Raw genomic sequence first — 18,346 nt, forward strand, 5'->3', positions numbered from 1 at the left:
ACTAAAGCACTTTCATTTTCGAAACATACATGATGCGTTATGGTCACTCAGCCGCACATGAACATGCAACACAGTAAAACGCTGCAGCACCAACAGAACATTTTCTGTGATTTTTTTTTTTGTTCTAGTCATTGTAGGTCATAAAACAAAATTATCTGCGGCACCTGTCAGTAAAAGCATAATACTAAATTGTTATTCAATTATAGTCAATTATTAAAGGCTGAAGGGCATCATAAATTAATATTATTACCATTACTCTATATCTCTTTGTGGAACTTGCATTGTGCTACTTTATGTTCTCCATTCTCTATTTCTCTCTCAGCCCAACTGGGAACTCTTGGGTCTCTGTAAATAATATTACGAAGAGTCTGGTCGAGACCTGCTCTGTATGAAAAGTGCCCTAGGATAATGTCTTTTATGATTTGGCGATATATAAATAAAATTGAATGATAGCCACCAACACAAATGTGGTCTGTGATCGTAACGCAGCCCTGTCTGTCTTTCTGTCTGTTTATGTTTCGCAATATATCTGTTTTTGTGTTGACACTGCACTGTCTAAAGGCAAAGAGGTAGAACCTTTATTTTGAAGAAAACAGCGCAAACACAATTGATAGAGCACACTAGCCAATCAGAAGCAAGGGAGCGCTGAAGGCCCACCCACCAAAGAAAACGAAACATTGAGTGATAACTTTGTTTTGTCAGCAAAAACAGAAAACAAGAAATCCTGCTGAATTTGTGTTTTTTGTCCAAAATTTAAAACAACGAAAAAACGGCCTGTTTCCGGTTTCTGTCTGAGTCAAATGCATCAAAACACAAACGGTTAAAACGTGCCTTGGTCATTAAACACATTAAACCTGCTGTAACCCAAGAAAACAAGCCCAGATTTCAAGAGAAGTGACAGGTGGAGAGCTGCCTGCTTTTATTTTACTGTATATGTGACACACTGAATGATGAAAACGTCCATCCAGGTGCCAGAGTACTTTACTGTACTGAAATACAACCAGAAGAAGACAGCTTTGGATAAATCACGGCTTCTTCTGCTGTTATCCTGACTGTCCGCTGTTGCGACTGCGCTGACTTCCTTATTCTCAACAAGGATTTACGGCCAGTCACTCACGTACCAAAGCCGCTGCCGCCATCTAGTGGCAACAGTGAATATCGCCCTGCAGGTAAAGGAGGTGAGATTTCCACTGTTTGGAAGTGACTCAAGGCATTTTAAAAGATACTAAAAAGAATAACTAATGATGGGGGGGGGATCTGACATAAAAATAATTCTGTTCATAATGTTAGCCACTAAAATGTCCAGGGTGGCACATATACTGTGTGTGTGTGCGTGCGTGTGTGTGTGTGTGTTACTTCCTGTTGTCTCAGTCTTGTTTGTGACTCTTGAACAGACTTGTTTGTCTTGATTCTTGTGTTCTGAGCTCACAGTCAGTGTCACTGTTTTACCTCTCAGAGCGACTGAAGTCCAGAAGATGAGTGTTTGTGTGGAGGAAGAGGAGGACAGAGCAGAGTCTCCAGCATCCAGCTGTCTATCTATGAAGAGTGACCGCTCCAAAGAGTATTCTCCAGACTTCAGTAATGACCCTGGACCCTCAGACACAAAGTGAGAGAACTGCTTCATACCTTTGAACCTCCAAACTGTCGGCTAGAACCACATTTAGTGTGTTGAGGTCCGGCCTGTTACAGCTGCCGTGGTTCTTCAAACGTTAAGTTCTTCCCGGTTCCTCTGGCATTTCAGTGTATTGATACTTAACAATGAACATTTTGACTGTTAACTTTTACATATTTTAACCTCTTTGAGATTTAAAGAGATCAGCAATCAAAGGGCCGTGGTGGAGGAGAAAGGTGAGGTATAATGAGTCAGGAAACACACCATACAAACACCTCAATGAGCCACACTGCTGCACTGGGTGACATGTTCCTTCATTACCATGAACACACTCTCAGTAGTTTACTTTGACTCAGTCCCACACACACCATGCTGCTGCCCCAAATACTCATTAGAGCACCAAATGTGGATTACTCCGCCGCTGAAAATAGTCCCCAACAAATGCACTATTTCCTCCTGTTTGTTTGATTAAAAACTACAGTGAGCAGCTGTTTCAGGAAATGATTGAGCCTTTTTAAAATGAAACTATGTATTTGTGAGAATTTATCTTCGGTAGGGTAGGGAAGTCAGCGAGCATTGAGAGACGTACTAACACTCTGTTGGTTTTGGTCTTTTCATGGACTTTATTGTCAATAACAAAAATGTAGAATAATAGGATACAAATGCAACTACGCCAAACTGTGTCTTTGTCAGTTAAACAACGTCATGGTGAAATGAAGCCGGCAGCAGGATGTGGTGTTTTCCTCACTCACAATAGGCCTCCTTGTGTGTAATGAACCTGAAGTCAAGGAAAGAAGCAATATAGGCAAAAAGTGCAGACACATCAGCAGCCATTTGTTTTGTTTCCATTTCATTTTTCCCAGGGCATCAGGGGGGGAGGATTGCTAACAGGTTGGGATCCAGATGTTGACACAGTCGAGCTGAGGTCGAGGATACAGGATGCTATTGTTAGGCAAATGGACACTGGCAGTGTAGGGGTCACAGGCAGAGACTTTATCAGTGATTTATACTGAATAATATGAATACAAACATTTTGCTGTTTGCAGAGGTCAGTACCACAGACAGAGAGCAGAGTCTCCAGCATCCAGCTGTCTGTCTATGAAGAGTGACTGGTCCAAAGATCATCCTCCACACTTCAGTAATGACCCTGGACCCTCAACCACAAAGTGAGAGAACTGCTTCATACCTTTGAACCTCCAAACTGTCGGCTAGAACCACATTTAGTGTGTTGAGGTCCGGCCTGTTACAGCTGCCGTGGTTCTTCAAACGTTAAGTTCTTCCCGGTTCCTCTGGCATTTCAGTGTATTGATACTTAACAATGAACATTTTGACTGTTTTCCTTTTACGTATTTTAACCTCTTTGAGATTTAAAGAGATCAGCAATCAAAGGGCCGTGGTGGAGGAGAAAAACAGCCGCAGAAGAAACAAACAGTGTTTAAGTTAAAGTTGATCAATTTGGGTCTAACAGAGATTGAACACATTTTGCAGGTAATTTTACAGCCTTAATGATGAGTCGCGGATGTCAAAGCTTAACTGTAGAAACTGAGCAATAGTGTTTGGATTTGCAACAAAGGTGAGGTATAATGAGTCAGGAAACACACCATACAAACACCTCAATGAGCCACACTGCTGCACTGGGTGACATGTTCCTTCATTACCATGAACACACTCTCAGTAGTTTACTTTTGTTAGGCAATTGAGCATTGGCAGTGTAGGGGTCACAGGCAGAGACTTCATCAGTGATTTATGCTGAATAATATTAATACAAACATTTTGCTGTTTGCAGAGGTCAGTACCACAGACAGAGAGCAGAGTCTCCAGCATCCAGCTGTCTGTCTATGAAGAGTGACTGGTCCAAAGATCATCCTCCACACTTCAGTAATGACCCTGGACCCTCAACCACAAAGTGAGAGACTGTTTCTTCTGTAAACTGACCTGAAGGAAACAGATACCAGCGGCCAGATTCATTAAACTTTAAAGCAGTGCATGCTCATGTTATTTCCTTATCAATCTCAATCTTTGAGAATGTTGAAGAACATTCACAAGCTTGATTTCCACAGTTAGCCGTTGGCGGATTCAGGCATGTCAACACCAGTCCCCCATGTTGGAGATGACACTTATTTATTAAGGATTTATCTGCGCCTTCAAGTAGAAGTCACAGTAAAGATGTGTATCGAAGAATGCAGAGAAAGCAGCAGAGACGGAGAGAAATACATGTTTAGAAAATCAATTGACGGGCGCTGAAACATGTTTATGGCAGCAAGACAGCTGACAGAGTGACATTTTAGTTACAAAGAAATGTCTTTACAGAGAGAAGAAGAAACGTGGTGTTTCTGTGGAGGAGCAGCTGTCCTGCTGTGCCTTGTGTCAGGACGTCCTGAAGGATCCGGTGTCTACCAGCTGTGGACACCGGTTCTGCCGACAGTGCGTCACCTCATACTGGGAACAGTCTGGTTCATCAGGAGACTCCTCCTGTCCCCAGTGTGGAGAAAGATCCAGAACAAGAGCTGGACCGCAAACAACCAGTCAGACCAGCACTGTACAAAGTAAGACTGGACATCTGTCTGCTGATGTCATCGTGTCTGAAAACAGGATTGAGATTTGCTGTGTTGTACAGCAGAGACATGAAAGCTCTTTCCACAACTCACAGAATTTAAAACCCTTTCTTTATTTTTTTGTATTGTTTTAATGTTGGTCATGAATATAATCACCAGATTCTCAAAATCTTTTTCTTTAGCCTCACATTTTTCTTCTCTTCCAGGAGATCGTGGTCTGCAGGAGGTTTTAGGTGAATATAAGATCATTCTGAGGAGGAGATGTGAACGTGTGACTGAAGGAAGTGATGAAGCAGGAAGTGGAACCCTCCTCAACAAGATCTACACGGAGCTCTACATCACAGAGGGACAGAGTGAAGAGGTTAATACCCAACATGAGGTGAGGCAGCTTGAGACGGCTTCCAGGATGGAGACCCTCCATGACGCTCCAATCAAGTGCCACGACATCTTCAAAGCCTTACCTGGCCAACAGAGACACATCAGAGTGGTTCTGACCAACGGCGTCGCTGGCGTTGGGAAAACCTTCTCAGTGCAGAAGTTCACTCTGGACTGGGCAGAGGGCTCGGAAAACCAAGATGTCAGTCTGGTGGTTCTGCTTTCGTTCAGGGAGCTGAACTTGATCAGAGATGAGCGGTACAGTCTTCTCACGCTGCTCCATGTTTTCCATCCAACATTACAGAAGGTCACAGCTGAGAAGCTCGCTGTCTGTAAACCTTTGTTCATCTTTGACGGCCTGGATGAAAGCAGACGTTCATTGGATTTCCACAACGACGAGGTTGTGTCTGATGTCACACAGAAGTCCTCAGTCAACGTTCTGTTGACAAACCTCATCAAGGGGAACCTGCTTCCCTCGGCTCTCGTCTGGATAACTTCCCGACCTGCAGCAGCCAATCAGATCCCTCCGACATGTGTCGACAGGGTGACAGAAGTACGAGGCTTCACTGACGCCCAGAAGGAGGAGTACTTCAGGAGGAGATCCAGTGATGAAGAGCTGTCCGGCAGAATCATCTCACACGTCAAGACATCCAGGAGCCTCCACATCATGTGTCTAATCCCAGTCTTCTGCTGGATCACTGCTACCGTCCTGGACCACATGTTGACTACCGACCAGAGAGGAGAGCTGCCCAAGACCCTGACTGACATGTACTCACACTTCCTGCTGGTTCAGACAAAGAGGAAGAAGCAGAAGTATGATGAGGGACGTGGGAGGAGTCCGCAGGAGCTGAAGGAGGCTGACAGGGAGGTTCTTCTGAAGCTGGGGAGGCTGGCGTTTGAACATCTGGAGAAAGGAAACATCATGTTCTACCAAGAAGACCTGGAGCAGTGCGGTCTTGATGTCACGGAGGCCTTGGTGTACTCAGGAGTGTGTACAGAGATCTTCAAAAGAGAGTGTGTGATCTTCCAGAAAACAGTCTACTGCTTTGTTCATCTGAGCGTTCAGGAGTTTCTGGCTGCCGTCTACATGTTCCACTGCTACGCCAACAGCAACGCAGAGGTACTGGAGGCTTTTCTAAAAGACTACAAACACAGGGACTCAAAATCAAAGTCTCCTCTCAAGAGGATTTCTAAGGTTTTTGGATACGATGATAACCTGGATGTCTTCCTGAGGAGCGCCATGGAGAAATCCCTTAAAAGTCAAAATGGCCACCTGGACCTGTTTGTCCGCTTCCTTCATGGCCTCACTCTGGAGTCCAACCAGAGACTATTAGGAGGCCTGCTGGGTCGGACAAAGAGCAGTTCAAGAAGCATCCAGAGAGCCATCAGCAGCCTGAAGGACATGAACAGTGATGATATCTCTCCTGACAGAAGCATCAACATCTTCCACTGTCTGATGGAGATGAACGACCAGTCAGTACATCAGGAGATCCAACAGTTCCTGAAGTCAAAGAACAGATCAGAGAAGGAACTCTCTGAGATCCACTGCTCAGCTCTGGCCTACATGCTGCAGATATCAGAGGAGGTTCTGGACGAGTTGGTCCTGAATGAGTACAACACGTCAGTGGAGGGACGACGGAGACTGATTCCAGCTGTGAGGAACTGCAGAAAGGCTCTGTAAGTCCAGATGTGATTAACATTATAAATCAGTGTAGATTAGCAGGTTAGTTCTTCAGATATACACACGCTATACAATTCTAGTTATTCTTAAAATGACGTTCTGCATGTTCATTGCAAAAAATATTTATCGTTGTATTTTGTCACAGATGCTCCTGAGCTGTTTCAAATGTTGAGTGCAAAAAAATTCAGTTTTTCATTTTACAGTTTTTTCTTCTATGAATGAGGTTGTGGTTGAGGTTTCATCACAACAGCATTTGATCACAACCAGTGCCGTCTCTTGCTATGTGCGGATTATGCAGTTGCTTAGGGCCCCCGAAGCCACAAGGAGACCCCCAAGCTGCCATTTTAGCCTTTTTTAATTTACTTTATTTTTTTAGAAATGAAAATGACCAGTCGCTCTTGGTAGAAAAGTGCCCATGTGTGCTGAGTGGAAGCACCTATATGCTGAAAATTAAAAAAGATTGGTTTGATGATTCTTTTTGTGCTAAAAAAGTTTTTCAGATGCTCAGAAAAGAATCATGACAACAAAACATCATGCAGTCGTCTGTCATGCACATCAACACATTAAATGATATTGATTATTATTATTATATACAGATCTAATGCTGTCGAGTGATTTGTTTAACTTCTGAACCGGTCGCCTATGGACGTTAATCTGACAGCAGCGGGTAGCTAGCAAAGAGAGCTCTTTCCCAACTGTATTTGTTCACTGAATCGTAAAAATGGTTTTCTAATCAAGATGACCTCATGCTAACTTTGTGGAGACATGGGATCAGGTCACAGTGACAGACTGTGGATGTTATGGAAGCCTAAATGTGCTACATTTTGTCTCCCTTCATCTGCAAGATTAAAGCAAAACAAAGATTGAAAGTCTGCAGGTATGAGAGAGAGTGATGAGAGTTATTATTTCAAACAAAGTGAGATGAGATTAGCTGAACCACTGATATGACGAGCAGATGTTAATCAAAACAGCATATATCAAACAGTTTTGACAATAAATCCATGAAGTAAACATAAAGTGTCCTCTTCCATAATAACATATTTTGTAATATATGTGTCATGACAGACTTTCTGACTGTGGAATCTCAGAGACTCACTGTGAAGTTGTGGCCTCGGCCCTGAAGTCCAACCCCTCCCATCTGAGAGAGCTGGACCTGAGTAAAAACAACCTGCAGGTTTCAGGAGTGAAGCTGCTGTCTGCTGGACTGGAGAGCCAAAACTGTAGACTGGAGACTTTGAGGTCAGTAGAGGGAGGAGTCAGTCTGTGCTGCTTTCAGCAGTATTGTACTAAACACAGCTAGTATCAAAGCAAAGATCCAGTATTTCCTGGTAGTGCATGTAGTTTTTTTGTATATAGTTGAGTAAATATTTTGTGTTTGACACCGTTTCAGTGGAGGAGTAGTAACCCAAAGAGGGATTTTGGTACTGAATAGTCTGTAACACCCACTTGATTTGGTTAACTCAGACTGCTGAAGCTTCATATTAGTTTCAGCTGAACTTATGAAGTCATTTCTTACAGTGTAGTTGTGTTAGTAAGGCACCACGTCACACTCGGTATAGACAGAATGATTACTAAGATGCATGATAACTCTTTTATGTACATATGACATGTGGCTGTTGTTTCAAGAAAGACTTGGACATGGACCTCTCCTTTGAATGGCATTTACCTACTAAGCTACCAAATACAGTAAGAAGAAGATCATGTCATGAATGAAATAATTAACAGTTTTTTAGTCCAACATGTCTGATTTGATAATGATCCTCTAAATGCAGACTTAACTGAGATCAGCACCATGTTATTATTGAGTGTCTATGTGTCATCAGGGCAAAATGTGTTCCTGGAGACACCTTCTGCAGCCGGAGCTGTCACAGAAGCGGTTTTGAGTACTTTGCCAGGTGTTTATATGTGGACAGAAGTTGTCAACGTGATAGCGTCACAACCGTGAAAGATGCAGTCACAAAACATTACAAGATGGATGTGGTCCGAGGAAGGGCGGGGGCGATTGACATTCTAAACCTTCATCAGCTCTGAACGGATTATTAAACACTGAATGATTTCAAGCAGGAACATTGTCTTCTAAAGTTACATCATTTATTCTTTATTCAGATTGAGAGACTGCATGATGTCAGAGATCAGCTGTGCTTCTGTGGCCTCAGCTCTGAAGTCCAACCCCTCCCATCTGAGAGAGCTGGAGCTGAGTGACAACAAGCTGCAGGATTCAGGAGTGAAGCTGCTGTGTGGTTTTCTGGAGAGTCCACACTGTAGACTGGAGACTCTGAGGTCAGACACCATGTTTAACTTCTGTGCTGAGATCAATATGATGTGAAAGTTGTGGCGACACTAAACTGCAGACATAAGGCTGATATTATACTGATCCACACTGAGTATCTTCATGCTGAAGTCCATTTTCTTCTTCTGTGGTTTAGTCCATTGACTGTGGCAGAGCAACGTTGAGCTACACATTTAAAACCTCAATATAAGAAGAAAAACACACACTGGATAATTCACTCTGGACCTCTTCAACTCTCCATTTTCACCTTGAATTCTCGTGTCATGTTGTTTTCTTTTTAAAATCAATCATAATATAGCATAAATGAATAATCTCTATTTCAGCTGTCAGACAATAACAAATATATTCAGTGTTTTCTATTTCCAACATCTTTATGAAGCTGTATGATGCTCATACTGACTGAATAGTTTAAACTGAAGAAGCTTTGAATTTCTGACTCCACTTTTCCTAAAAGAAATATTGTGGATGTCTTTTGTTCACATTTCCCTCAAATTCCTCCCGACACATTTGTCATCTTTGGAAACTTTGGGATCTTGAGTGGAATCTTTAATCAGTTTCTGTGGGTTTTTCTTTGTGTTTGGCTGCACAACATGAGTTTGTATAGATGGAGCCACTGGTGGAGCTGACAGCGTTTAAGAGGTGAAGTCACGACGTCTCTATTGACGTAGCAGCACGTTGTCATTAATATTAATGAGAGCTCTTTTTCACTTTTTGTATTTTACAGTTTTGAACCTGCATCCTGTTGGGTTCAGGTGTTTGGAGTTTCCATTTTCTAAACTTCTACATTCTAAACCTTCTTCAGCTCTGAACTGATTATTAAACACTGAATGATTTCAAGCAGGAACATTGTCTTCTGAAGTTACATCATTTATTCTTTATTCAGATTGAGGGGCTGCAGGTTGTCAGAGATCAGCTGTGCTTCTGTGGCCTCAGCTCTGAAGTCCAACCCCTCCCATCTGAGAGAGCTGGAGCTGAGTCTCAACAAGCTGCAGGATTCAGGAGTGAAGCTGCTGTGTGGTTTTCTGGAGAGTCCACACTGTAGACTGGAGACTCTGAGGTCAGTTCACTGACTCTCTGCTTCTATTGTAGATCTGATATGTTTAATTAACAGTTGAACCTAATTTATGTTCAGACATAACTTACATCCATAAAGTTGTACATTTCCTTTTGTTAATGTTTCCATGTTTCTGAAGTCACAACAGACTTCTGTATCTTAAAGAAACTGTAGAACATGTTTCCACTGTTAGTTGTTCAAGTAAATGAATGTTTATGATTGTTGGTAAATGGTCACATCTGTATACAGAAGATCCTCTGAACTAATCTTTGTTTTCAATTGATGAAGTTTACTTTCTGAAGTAGAACTATTTCTTTGATGATGTTAACTACAATACATTTTGACAAATAATGTCTGATCAGTGATATTGATCCTTCAGAACACACACACACACACACACACACACACGAGAACACAGAGATCCATGCATATTTCCAAATGCAGCTGTTTAAAGGATCAATATAGTATTTGTAGTTCCAGACTTGACTGAGATCAGCAGCATGTTATTAATCTGTGTTGACATGAATAGGTGTGTGAATGTTGTGGTGACATTTGGTGGATGTGTGTAGAAGGCTGACATCATGATGATCCACAATAACACAATGACAAAGTCTCTCTACTCATTTGAGGGAAAAGCTCATTGATTAGGACAAAGTCATGTTGAGCTACACATTTAAACCCTGAACACATCTGATTGGATTATTAATAGATTTTTATCTTCATCATTTATTCTTTATTCAGATTGTGGGGCTGCATGATGTCAGAGATCAGCTGTGCTTCTGTGGCCTCAGCTCTGAAGTCCAACCCCTCCCATCTGAGAGAGCTGGACCTGAGTGACAACTACTACCTGCAGGATTCAGGAGTGAAGCTGCTGTGTGGTTTTCTGGAGAGTCCACACTGTAGACTGGAGACTCTGAGGTCAGACACCATGTTTAACTTCTGTGCTGAGATTAATATGATGTGAAAGTTGTGGCGACACTAAACTGCAGACATAAGGCTGATATTATACTGATCCACACTGAGTATCTTCATGCTGAAGTCCATTTTCTTCTTCTGTGGTTTAGTCCATTGACTGTGGCAGAGCAACGTTGAGCTACACATTTAAAACCTCAATATAACAAGAAAAACACACACTGGATAATTCACTCTGGACCTCTTCAACTCTCCATTTTCACCTTGAATTCTCGTGTCATGTTGTTTTCTTTTTAAAATCAATCATAATATAGCATAAATGAATAATCTCTATTTCAGCTGTCAGACAATAACAAATATATTCAGTGTTTTCTATTTCCAACATCTTTATGAAGCTGTATGATGCTCATACTGACTGAATAGTTTAAACTGAAGAAGCTTTGAATTTCTGACTCCACTTTTCCTAAAAGAAATATTGTGGATGTCTTTTGTTCACATTTCTCCAAAATTCCTCCCGACACATTTGTCATCTTTGGAAACTTTGGGATCTTGAGTGGAATCTTAAATCAGTTTCTGTGGGTTTTTCTTTGTGTTTGGCTGCACAACATGAGTTTGTATAGATGGAGCCACTGGTGGAGCTGACAGCGTTTAAGAGGTGAAGTCACGACGTCTCTATTGACGTAGCAGCACGTTGTCATTAATATTAATGAGAGCTCTTTTTCACTTTTTGTATTTTACAGTTTTGAACCTGCATCCTGTTGGGTTCAGGTGTTTGGAGTTTCCATTTTCTAAACTTCTACATTCTAAACCTTCTTCAGCTCTGAACGGATTATTAAACACTGAATGATTTCAAGCAGGAACATTGTCTTCTGAAGTTACATCATTTATTCTTTATTCAGATTGAGAGACTGCATGATGTCAGAGATCAGCTGTGCTTCTGTGGCCTCAGCTCTGAAGTCCAACCCCTCCCATCTGAGAGAGCTGGAGCTGAACTTCAACAAGCTGCAGGATTCAGGAGTGAAGCTGCTGTGTGGTTTTCTGGAGAGTCCACACTGTAGACTGGAGACTCTGAGGTCAGTTCACTGACTCTCTGCTTCTATTGTAGATCTGATATGTTTAATTAACAGTTGAACCTAATTTATGTTCAGACATAACTTACATCCATAAAGTTGTAAATGTGCTTTTGTTCATATTTCCATGTTTCTGAAGTCACAACAGACTTCTGTATCTTAAAGAAACTGTAGAACATGTTTCCACTGTTAGTTGTTCAAGTAAATGAATGTTTATGATTTTTGGTAAATGGTCACATCTGTATACAGAAGATCCTCTGAACTAATCTTTGTTTTCAATTGATGAAGTTTACTTTCTGAAGTAGAACTATTTCTTTGATGATGTTAACTATAAAATATTTTGACAAATAATGTCTGATCAGTGATATTGATCCTTCAGAACACACACACACACACACACTCACACACACACACACACACACACACACACACACATGAGAACACAGAGATCCATTCATATTTCCAAATGCAGCTGTTTAAAGGATCAATATAGTATTTGTAGTTCCAGACTTGACTGAGATCAGCAGCATGTTATTAATCTGTGTTGACATGAATAGGTGTGTGAATGTTGTGGTGACATTTGGTGGATGTGTGTAGAAGGCTGACATCATGATGATCCACAATAACACAATGACAAAGTCTCTCTACTCATTTGAGGGAAAAGCTCATTGATTAGGACAAAGTCATGTTGAGCTACACATTTCAAACCTGAACACATCTGATTGGATTGTAAATAGATTTTTATCTTCATCATTTATTCTTTATTCAGATTGAGGGGCTGCAGTTTGTCAGAGATCAGCTGTGCTTCTGTGGCCTCAGCTCTGAAGTCCAACCCCTCCCATCTGAGAGAGCTGGAGCTGAGTGACAACAAGCTGCAGGATTCAGGAGTGAAGCTGCTGTGTGGTTTTCTGGAGAGTCCACACTGTAGACTGGAGACTCTGAGGTCAGACACCATGTTTAACTTCTGTGCTGAGATTAATATGATGTGAAAGTTGTGGCGACACTAAACTGCAGACATAAGGCTGATATTATACTGATCCACACTGAGTATCTTCATGCTGAAGTCCATTTTCTTCTTCTGTGGTTTAGTCCATTGACTGTGGCAGAGCAACGTTGAGCTACACATTTAAAACCTTAATATAACAAGAAAAACACACACTGGATAATTCACTCTGGACCTCTTCAACTCTCCATTTTCACCTTGAATTCTCGTGTCATGTTGTTTTCTTTTTAAAATCAATCATAATATAGCATAAATTAATAATCTCTATTTCAGCTGTCAGACAATAACAAATATATTCAGTGTTTTCTATTTCCAACATCTTTATGAAGCTGTATGATGCTCATACTGACTGAATAGTTTAAACTGAAGAAGCTTTGAATTTCTGACTCCACTTTTCCTAAAAGAAATATTGTGGATGTCTTTTGTTCACATTTCTCCAAAATTCCTCCCGACACATTTGTCCTTTTTGGAAACTTTGGGATCTTGAGTGGAATCTTAAATCAGTTTCTGTGGGTTTTTCTTTGTGTTTAGCTGCACAACATGAGTTTGTATAGATGGAGCCACTGGTGGAGCTGACAGCGTTTAAGAGGTGAAGTCACGACGTCTCTATTGACGTAGCAGCACATTGTCATTAATATTAATGAGAGCTCTTTTTCACTTTTTGTATTTTACAGTTTTGAACCTGCATCCTGTTGGGTTCAGGTGTTTGGAGTTTCCATTTTCTAAACTTCTACATTCTAAACCTTCTTCAGCTCTGAACTGATTATTAAACACTGAATGATTTCACGCAGGAACATTGTCTTCTAAAGTTACATCATTTATTCTTTATTCAGATTGAGATACTGCAGGTTGTCAGAGATCAGCTGTGCTTCTGTGGCCACAGCTCTGAAGTCCAACCCCTCCCATCTGAGAGAGCTGGAGCTGAGTGACAACGAGCTGCAGGATTCAGGAGTGAAGCTGCTGTGTGGTTTTCTGGAGAGTCCACACTGTAGACTGGAGACTCTGAGGTCAGTTCACTGACTCTCTGCTTCTATTGTAGATCTGATATGTTTAATTAACAGTTTAACCTAATTTATGTTCAGACATAACTTACATCCATAAAGTTGTACATTTCCTTTTGTTCATATTTCCATGTTTCTGAAGTCACAACAGACTTCTGTATCTTAAAGAAACTGTAGAACATGTTTCCACTGTTAGTTGTTCAAGTAAATGAATGTTTATGATTTTTGGTAAATGGTCACATCTGTATACAGAAGATCCTCTGAACTAATCTTTGTTTTCAATTGATGAAGTTTACTTTCTGAAGTAGAACTATTTCTTTGACGATGTTAACTACAATATATTTTGACAAATAATGTCTGATCAGTGATATTGATCCTTCAGAACACACACACACACACACACACACACACACACACACACGAGAACACAGAGATCCATGCATATTTCCAAATGCAGCTGTTTAAAGGATCAATATAGTATTTGTAGTTCCAGACTTGACTGAGATCAGCAGCATGTTATTAATCTGTGTTGACATGAATAGGTGTGTGAATGTTGTGGTGACATTTGGTGGATGTGTGTAGAAGGCTGACATCATGATGATCCACAATAACACAATGACAAAGTCTCTCTACTCATTTGAGGGAAAAGCTCATTGATTAGGACAAAGTCATGTTGAGCTACACATTTAAACCCTGAACACATCTGATTGGATTGTAAATAGATTTTTATCTTCATCATTTATTCTTTATTCAGATTGAGGGGCTGCAGGTTGTCAGAGATCAGCTGTGCTTCTGTGGCCTCAGCTCTGAAGTCCAACCCCTCCCATCTGAGAGAGCTGGAGCTGAGAAACAACAAGCTGCAGGATTCAGGAGTGAAGCTGCTGTGTGGTTTTCTGGAGAGTCCACACTGTAGACTGGAGACTCTGAGGTCAGACACCATGTTTAACTTCTGTGCTGAGATTAATATGATGTGAAAGTTGTGGCGACACTAAACTGCAGACATAAGGCTGATATTATACTGATCCACACTGAGTATCTTCATGCTGAAGTCCATTTTCTTCTTCTGTGGTTTAGTCCATTGACTGTGGCAGAGCAACGTTGAGCTACACATTTAAAACCTCAATATAAGAAGAAAAACACACACTGGATAATTCACTCTGGAACTCTTCAACTCTCCATTTTCACCTTGAATTCTCGTGTCATGTTGTTTTCTTTCTAAAATCAATCATAATATAGCATAAATGAATAATCTCTGTTTCAGCTGTCAGACAATAACAAATATATTCAGTGTTTTCTATTTCCAACATCTTTATGAAGCTGTATGATGCTCATACTGACTGAATAGTTTAAACTGAAGAAGCTTTGAATTTCTGACTCCACTTTTCCTAAAAGAAATATTGTGGATGTCTTTTGTTCACATTTCTCCAAAATTCCTCCCGACACATTTGTCCTCTTTGGAAACTTTGGGATCTTGAGTGGAATCTTAAATCAGTTTCTGTGGGTTTTTCTTTGTGTTTGGCTGCACAACATGAGTTTGTATAGATGGAGCCACTGGTGGAGCTGACAGCGTTTAAGAGGTGAAGTCACGACGTCTCTATTGACGTAGCAGCACGTTGTCATTAATATTAATGAGAGCTCTTTTTCACTTTTTGTATTTTACAGTTTTGAACCTGCATCCTGTTGGGTTCAGGTGTTTGGAGTTTCCATTTTCTAAACTTCTACATTCTAAACCTTCTTCAGCTCTGAACGGATTATTAAACACTGAATGATTTCACGCAGGAACATTGTCTTCTGAAGTTACATCATTTATTCTTTATTCAGATTGAGGGGCTGCAGGTTGTCAGAGATCAGCTGTGCTTCTGTGGCCTCAGCTCTGAAGTCCAACCCCTCCCATCTGAGAGAGCTGGAGCTGAGTGACAACAAGCTGCAGGATTCAGGAGTGAAGCTGCTGTGTGGTTTTCTGGAGAGTCCACACTGTAGACTGGAGACTCTGAGGTCAGTTCACTGACTCTCTGCTTCTATTGTAGATCTGATATGTTTAATTAACAGTTGAACCTAATTTATGTTCAGACATAACTTACATCCATAAAGTTGTACATTTCCTTTTGTTCATATTTCCATGTTTCTGGAGTCACAACAGACTTCTGTATCTTAAAGAAACTGTAGAACATGTTTCCACTGTTAGTTGTTCAAGTAAATGAATGTTTATGATTTTTGGTAAATGGTCACATCTGTATACAGAAGATCCTCTGAACTAATCTTTGTTTTCAATTGATGAAGTTTACTTTCTGAAGTAGAACTATTTCTTTGATGATGTTAACTACAATACATTTTGACAAATAATGTCTGATCAGTGATATTGATCCTTCAGAACACACACACACACACACACACACACACACACACACACACACACACACACACGAGAACACAGAGATCCATGCATATTTCCAAATGCAGCTGTTTAAAGGATCAATATAGTATTTGTAGTTCCAGACTTGACTGAGATCAGCAGCATGTTATTAATCTGTGTTGACATGAATAGGTGTGTGAATGTTGTGGTGACATTTGGTGGATGTGTGTAGAAGGCTGACATCATGATGATCCACAATAACACAATGACAAAGTCTCTCTACTCATTTGAGGGAAAAGCTCATTGATTAGGACAAAGTCATGTTGAGCTACACATTTCAAACCTGAACACATCTGATTGGATTGTAAATAGATTTTTATCTTCATCATTTATTCTTTATTCAGATTGAGGGGCTGCAGGTTGTCAGAGATCAGCTGTGCTTCTGTGGCCTCAGCTCTGAAGTCCAACCCCTCCCATCTGAGAGAGCTGGAGCTGAGAAACAACGAGCTGCAGGATTCAAGAGTGAAGCTGCTGTCTGATCTGAAGAAGAGTCCACACTGTAGACTGGAGACTCTGAGGTCAGTAGAGGCTTGGACTCAGTCCCTGCTGCTTTCAGCAGTTTTGTACTAAACACAGTTAGTATCAAAGCAAAGATCCAGTATTTCCTGTAAACCTCCAACCTTCTCAGTGGCGGCTTTCCTCAGTGAAGCTGTGAGAGGAGAATGGTGACCGGCTTCAGGATTGGACAGAAAGACAGAGAGAGAGAGAGAACAGTCAGCCAATCAGATCAGCCAGAATCTTGTTGTGATCATGTGTTTGAGTTGATGTGAAGACGACTGTTGTTGTTTTTTAACAGACTCCATATTTACACATTTGTCATGTAACATTTCAAAAGTAGACGATATGGTTTTCACAGCTTTGAACATTGACAGTAAATCCATCATTAAAGTGAGCAGTGAATATCTCTCTGTAATGATGCGTTCAGGGACTCTCAGCACTTTATCTCCCGTGTGTACTTCAGGGACTGGATGCGTAAAGTCTCTGCAGGTCTGTGAGCTTCCTGCTCAGTGTGTTCACTCCAATACGTTTACGTGAGAGCTGAAAGGAAGCTGGCTACGCTACACAGCCGCTCCACTTCTGGTCTGAACAGGACTGAAGTCCCTGCTGGTCTTCATGCTGGATGTGCTGCATCACTGACTGACAGCTGATGAAGGGGGTCTCTGTAAACACTGATTTATGACTCCTGCTCTCTGTCTTCTTCTCTCATCAGATGGAAGTGAGAGTGATCAGAAAGGTGGTGGTGTTGAGAGGGTCAGCTGTGTCCTGATGATCCACAGAGGTTGAAGCAGCAGCACCAGCTTGTGTGTGGAGAGGCTCTGACTGGGCCATGCTACTGGGAGGTAGAGTGGAGAGGAGAGCTTCATCCAGCAGCGACTGACAGAGGAATCTCAACAAGTGGAGGTGACTCTCGGTGCTGCAGCCTGAACTGCTCTGAGATCAGCTCCACTGTCAGACACAATGTCTAGTCCACCATCCTCCCTGTGTATGTATCATCAGGGTATCTGGACTGCTCTGCTGCTGCTCTGTCCTTCTACACAGTCTCTGCAGACTCACTGAGACTCCTCCACTCCTCCTGCTCCACACGCAACCACTTCCTCCACCTGGACCTGGACCTGGACCTGGACCTGGACTTTATTCTTTTATTCATTCAGCTATTTGGAACCCAAACTTCTGTTCGTGACAACATAAACTGCAGATGAACACATTTAAAATGGATATTTCTGTTTTGATTTCTGTCACAGCTCCACCCGGTGGAACGATGGAGTGTTGCAGTTGATTTCCAAATCTTTTTAAATAACAGTGGAAGTTGATATTGCATGTGTAAAGTTTGGGTATTACCACCAATACCAGCCTTCTCTCATATTTTAACAGATTTGCTTGTAACAAACAGAAAGAAGAAGATAAAACCTGAACAAAGTCTGGATTCAATCAAGGCTTCACTTCAGTTTCTCATCCGACTACAAACACATCATGTCTTTGTGGAATGTCAGCACCTAATATTTTATCTTGTATATTGTTAATGTACAAAAATGATGTTTGATTGTTACTCAATTCGAAGTACACACTGGAAAATAATCCTGACTCTCTGGTTTTGTTGGAAAACAAATAAATTGTGTTTTTTGAGGCCAAATGAAGAAGGGAGGAGCTCTATGGAAATAAATGATTGATATTTATATTCTGTGTCACGCTTCAGTGTTATTCAAAACATGCTGTTTGTCTTTCATGTTATCTATAATGTTCTGCTCATAATACTTGTATTACTTGTAATACAAATCTGCATGGCTTCTTTAAAGGTCCCACATTGTAGAAAGTGAGGTTCCATGTCTTGTTTGTTTATAAAGCAGATCTGGGTGCTGTATAAATACTGTGAAAGTATCAA

At 41.1% G+C, this 18,346-nt stretch overlaps 2 protein-coding genes across 2 annotated transcripts; both read left to right on the forward strand.

Moving 5' to 3' along the window:
• The first annotated feature begins 1,085 nt into the window (after positions 1-1,085).
• Positions 1,086-6,223, forward strand: LOC139286516 (NLR family CARD domain-containing protein 3-like). The gene is given in 5 exon segments (XM_070907337.1): positions 1,086-1,151; positions 1,457-1,606; positions 3,399-3,528; positions 3,927-4,158; positions 4,374-6,223. Coding segments are annotated over 4 exon segments (2,343 nt in total). The 5' UTR covers positions 1,086-1,151; positions 1,457-1,475.
• A 765-nt stretch (positions 6,224-6,988) lies between these two features.
• Positions 6,989-18,142, forward strand: LOC139286340 (ribonuclease inhibitor-like). The gene is made up of 10 exons (XM_070907092.1): positions 6,989-6,998; positions 7,312-7,462; positions 7,850-7,909; positions 9,397-9,570; positions 12,319-12,492; positions 13,386-13,559; positions 14,308-14,481; positions 15,375-15,548; positions 16,311-16,484; positions 17,177-18,142. Exons 1-10 carry the CDS (start codon positions 6,989-6,991, stop codon positions 17,184-17,186), a joined length of 1,275 nt encoding a protein of 424 aa, XP_070763193.1. The 3' UTR covers positions 17,187-18,142.
• The last annotated feature ends 204 nt before the right edge of the window (positions 18,143-18,346 follow it).

The sequence above is a fragment of the Enoplosus armatus genome, chromosome 6, assembly GCF_043641665.1.
Source record: "Enoplosus armatus isolate fEnoArm2 chromosome 6, fEnoArm2.hap1, whole genome shotgun sequence".
Taxonomy (NCBI): domain Eukaryota; kingdom Metazoa; phylum Chordata; class Actinopteri; order Centrarchiformes; family Enoplosidae; genus Enoplosus; species Enoplosus armatus.

Coding starts and splice junctions, on each gene's coding strand:
- LOC139286340 (XM_070907092.1), top strand. Junction 9,571..12,318: donor TGTAGACTGGAGACTCTGAG/GTCAGTTCACTG, acceptor TTCTTTATTCAG/ATTGAGGGGCTGCAGTTTGT. Junction 14,482..15,374: donor TGTAGACTGGAGACTCTGAG/GTCAGACACCAT, acceptor TTCTTTATTCAG/ATTGAGGGGCTGCAGGTTGT.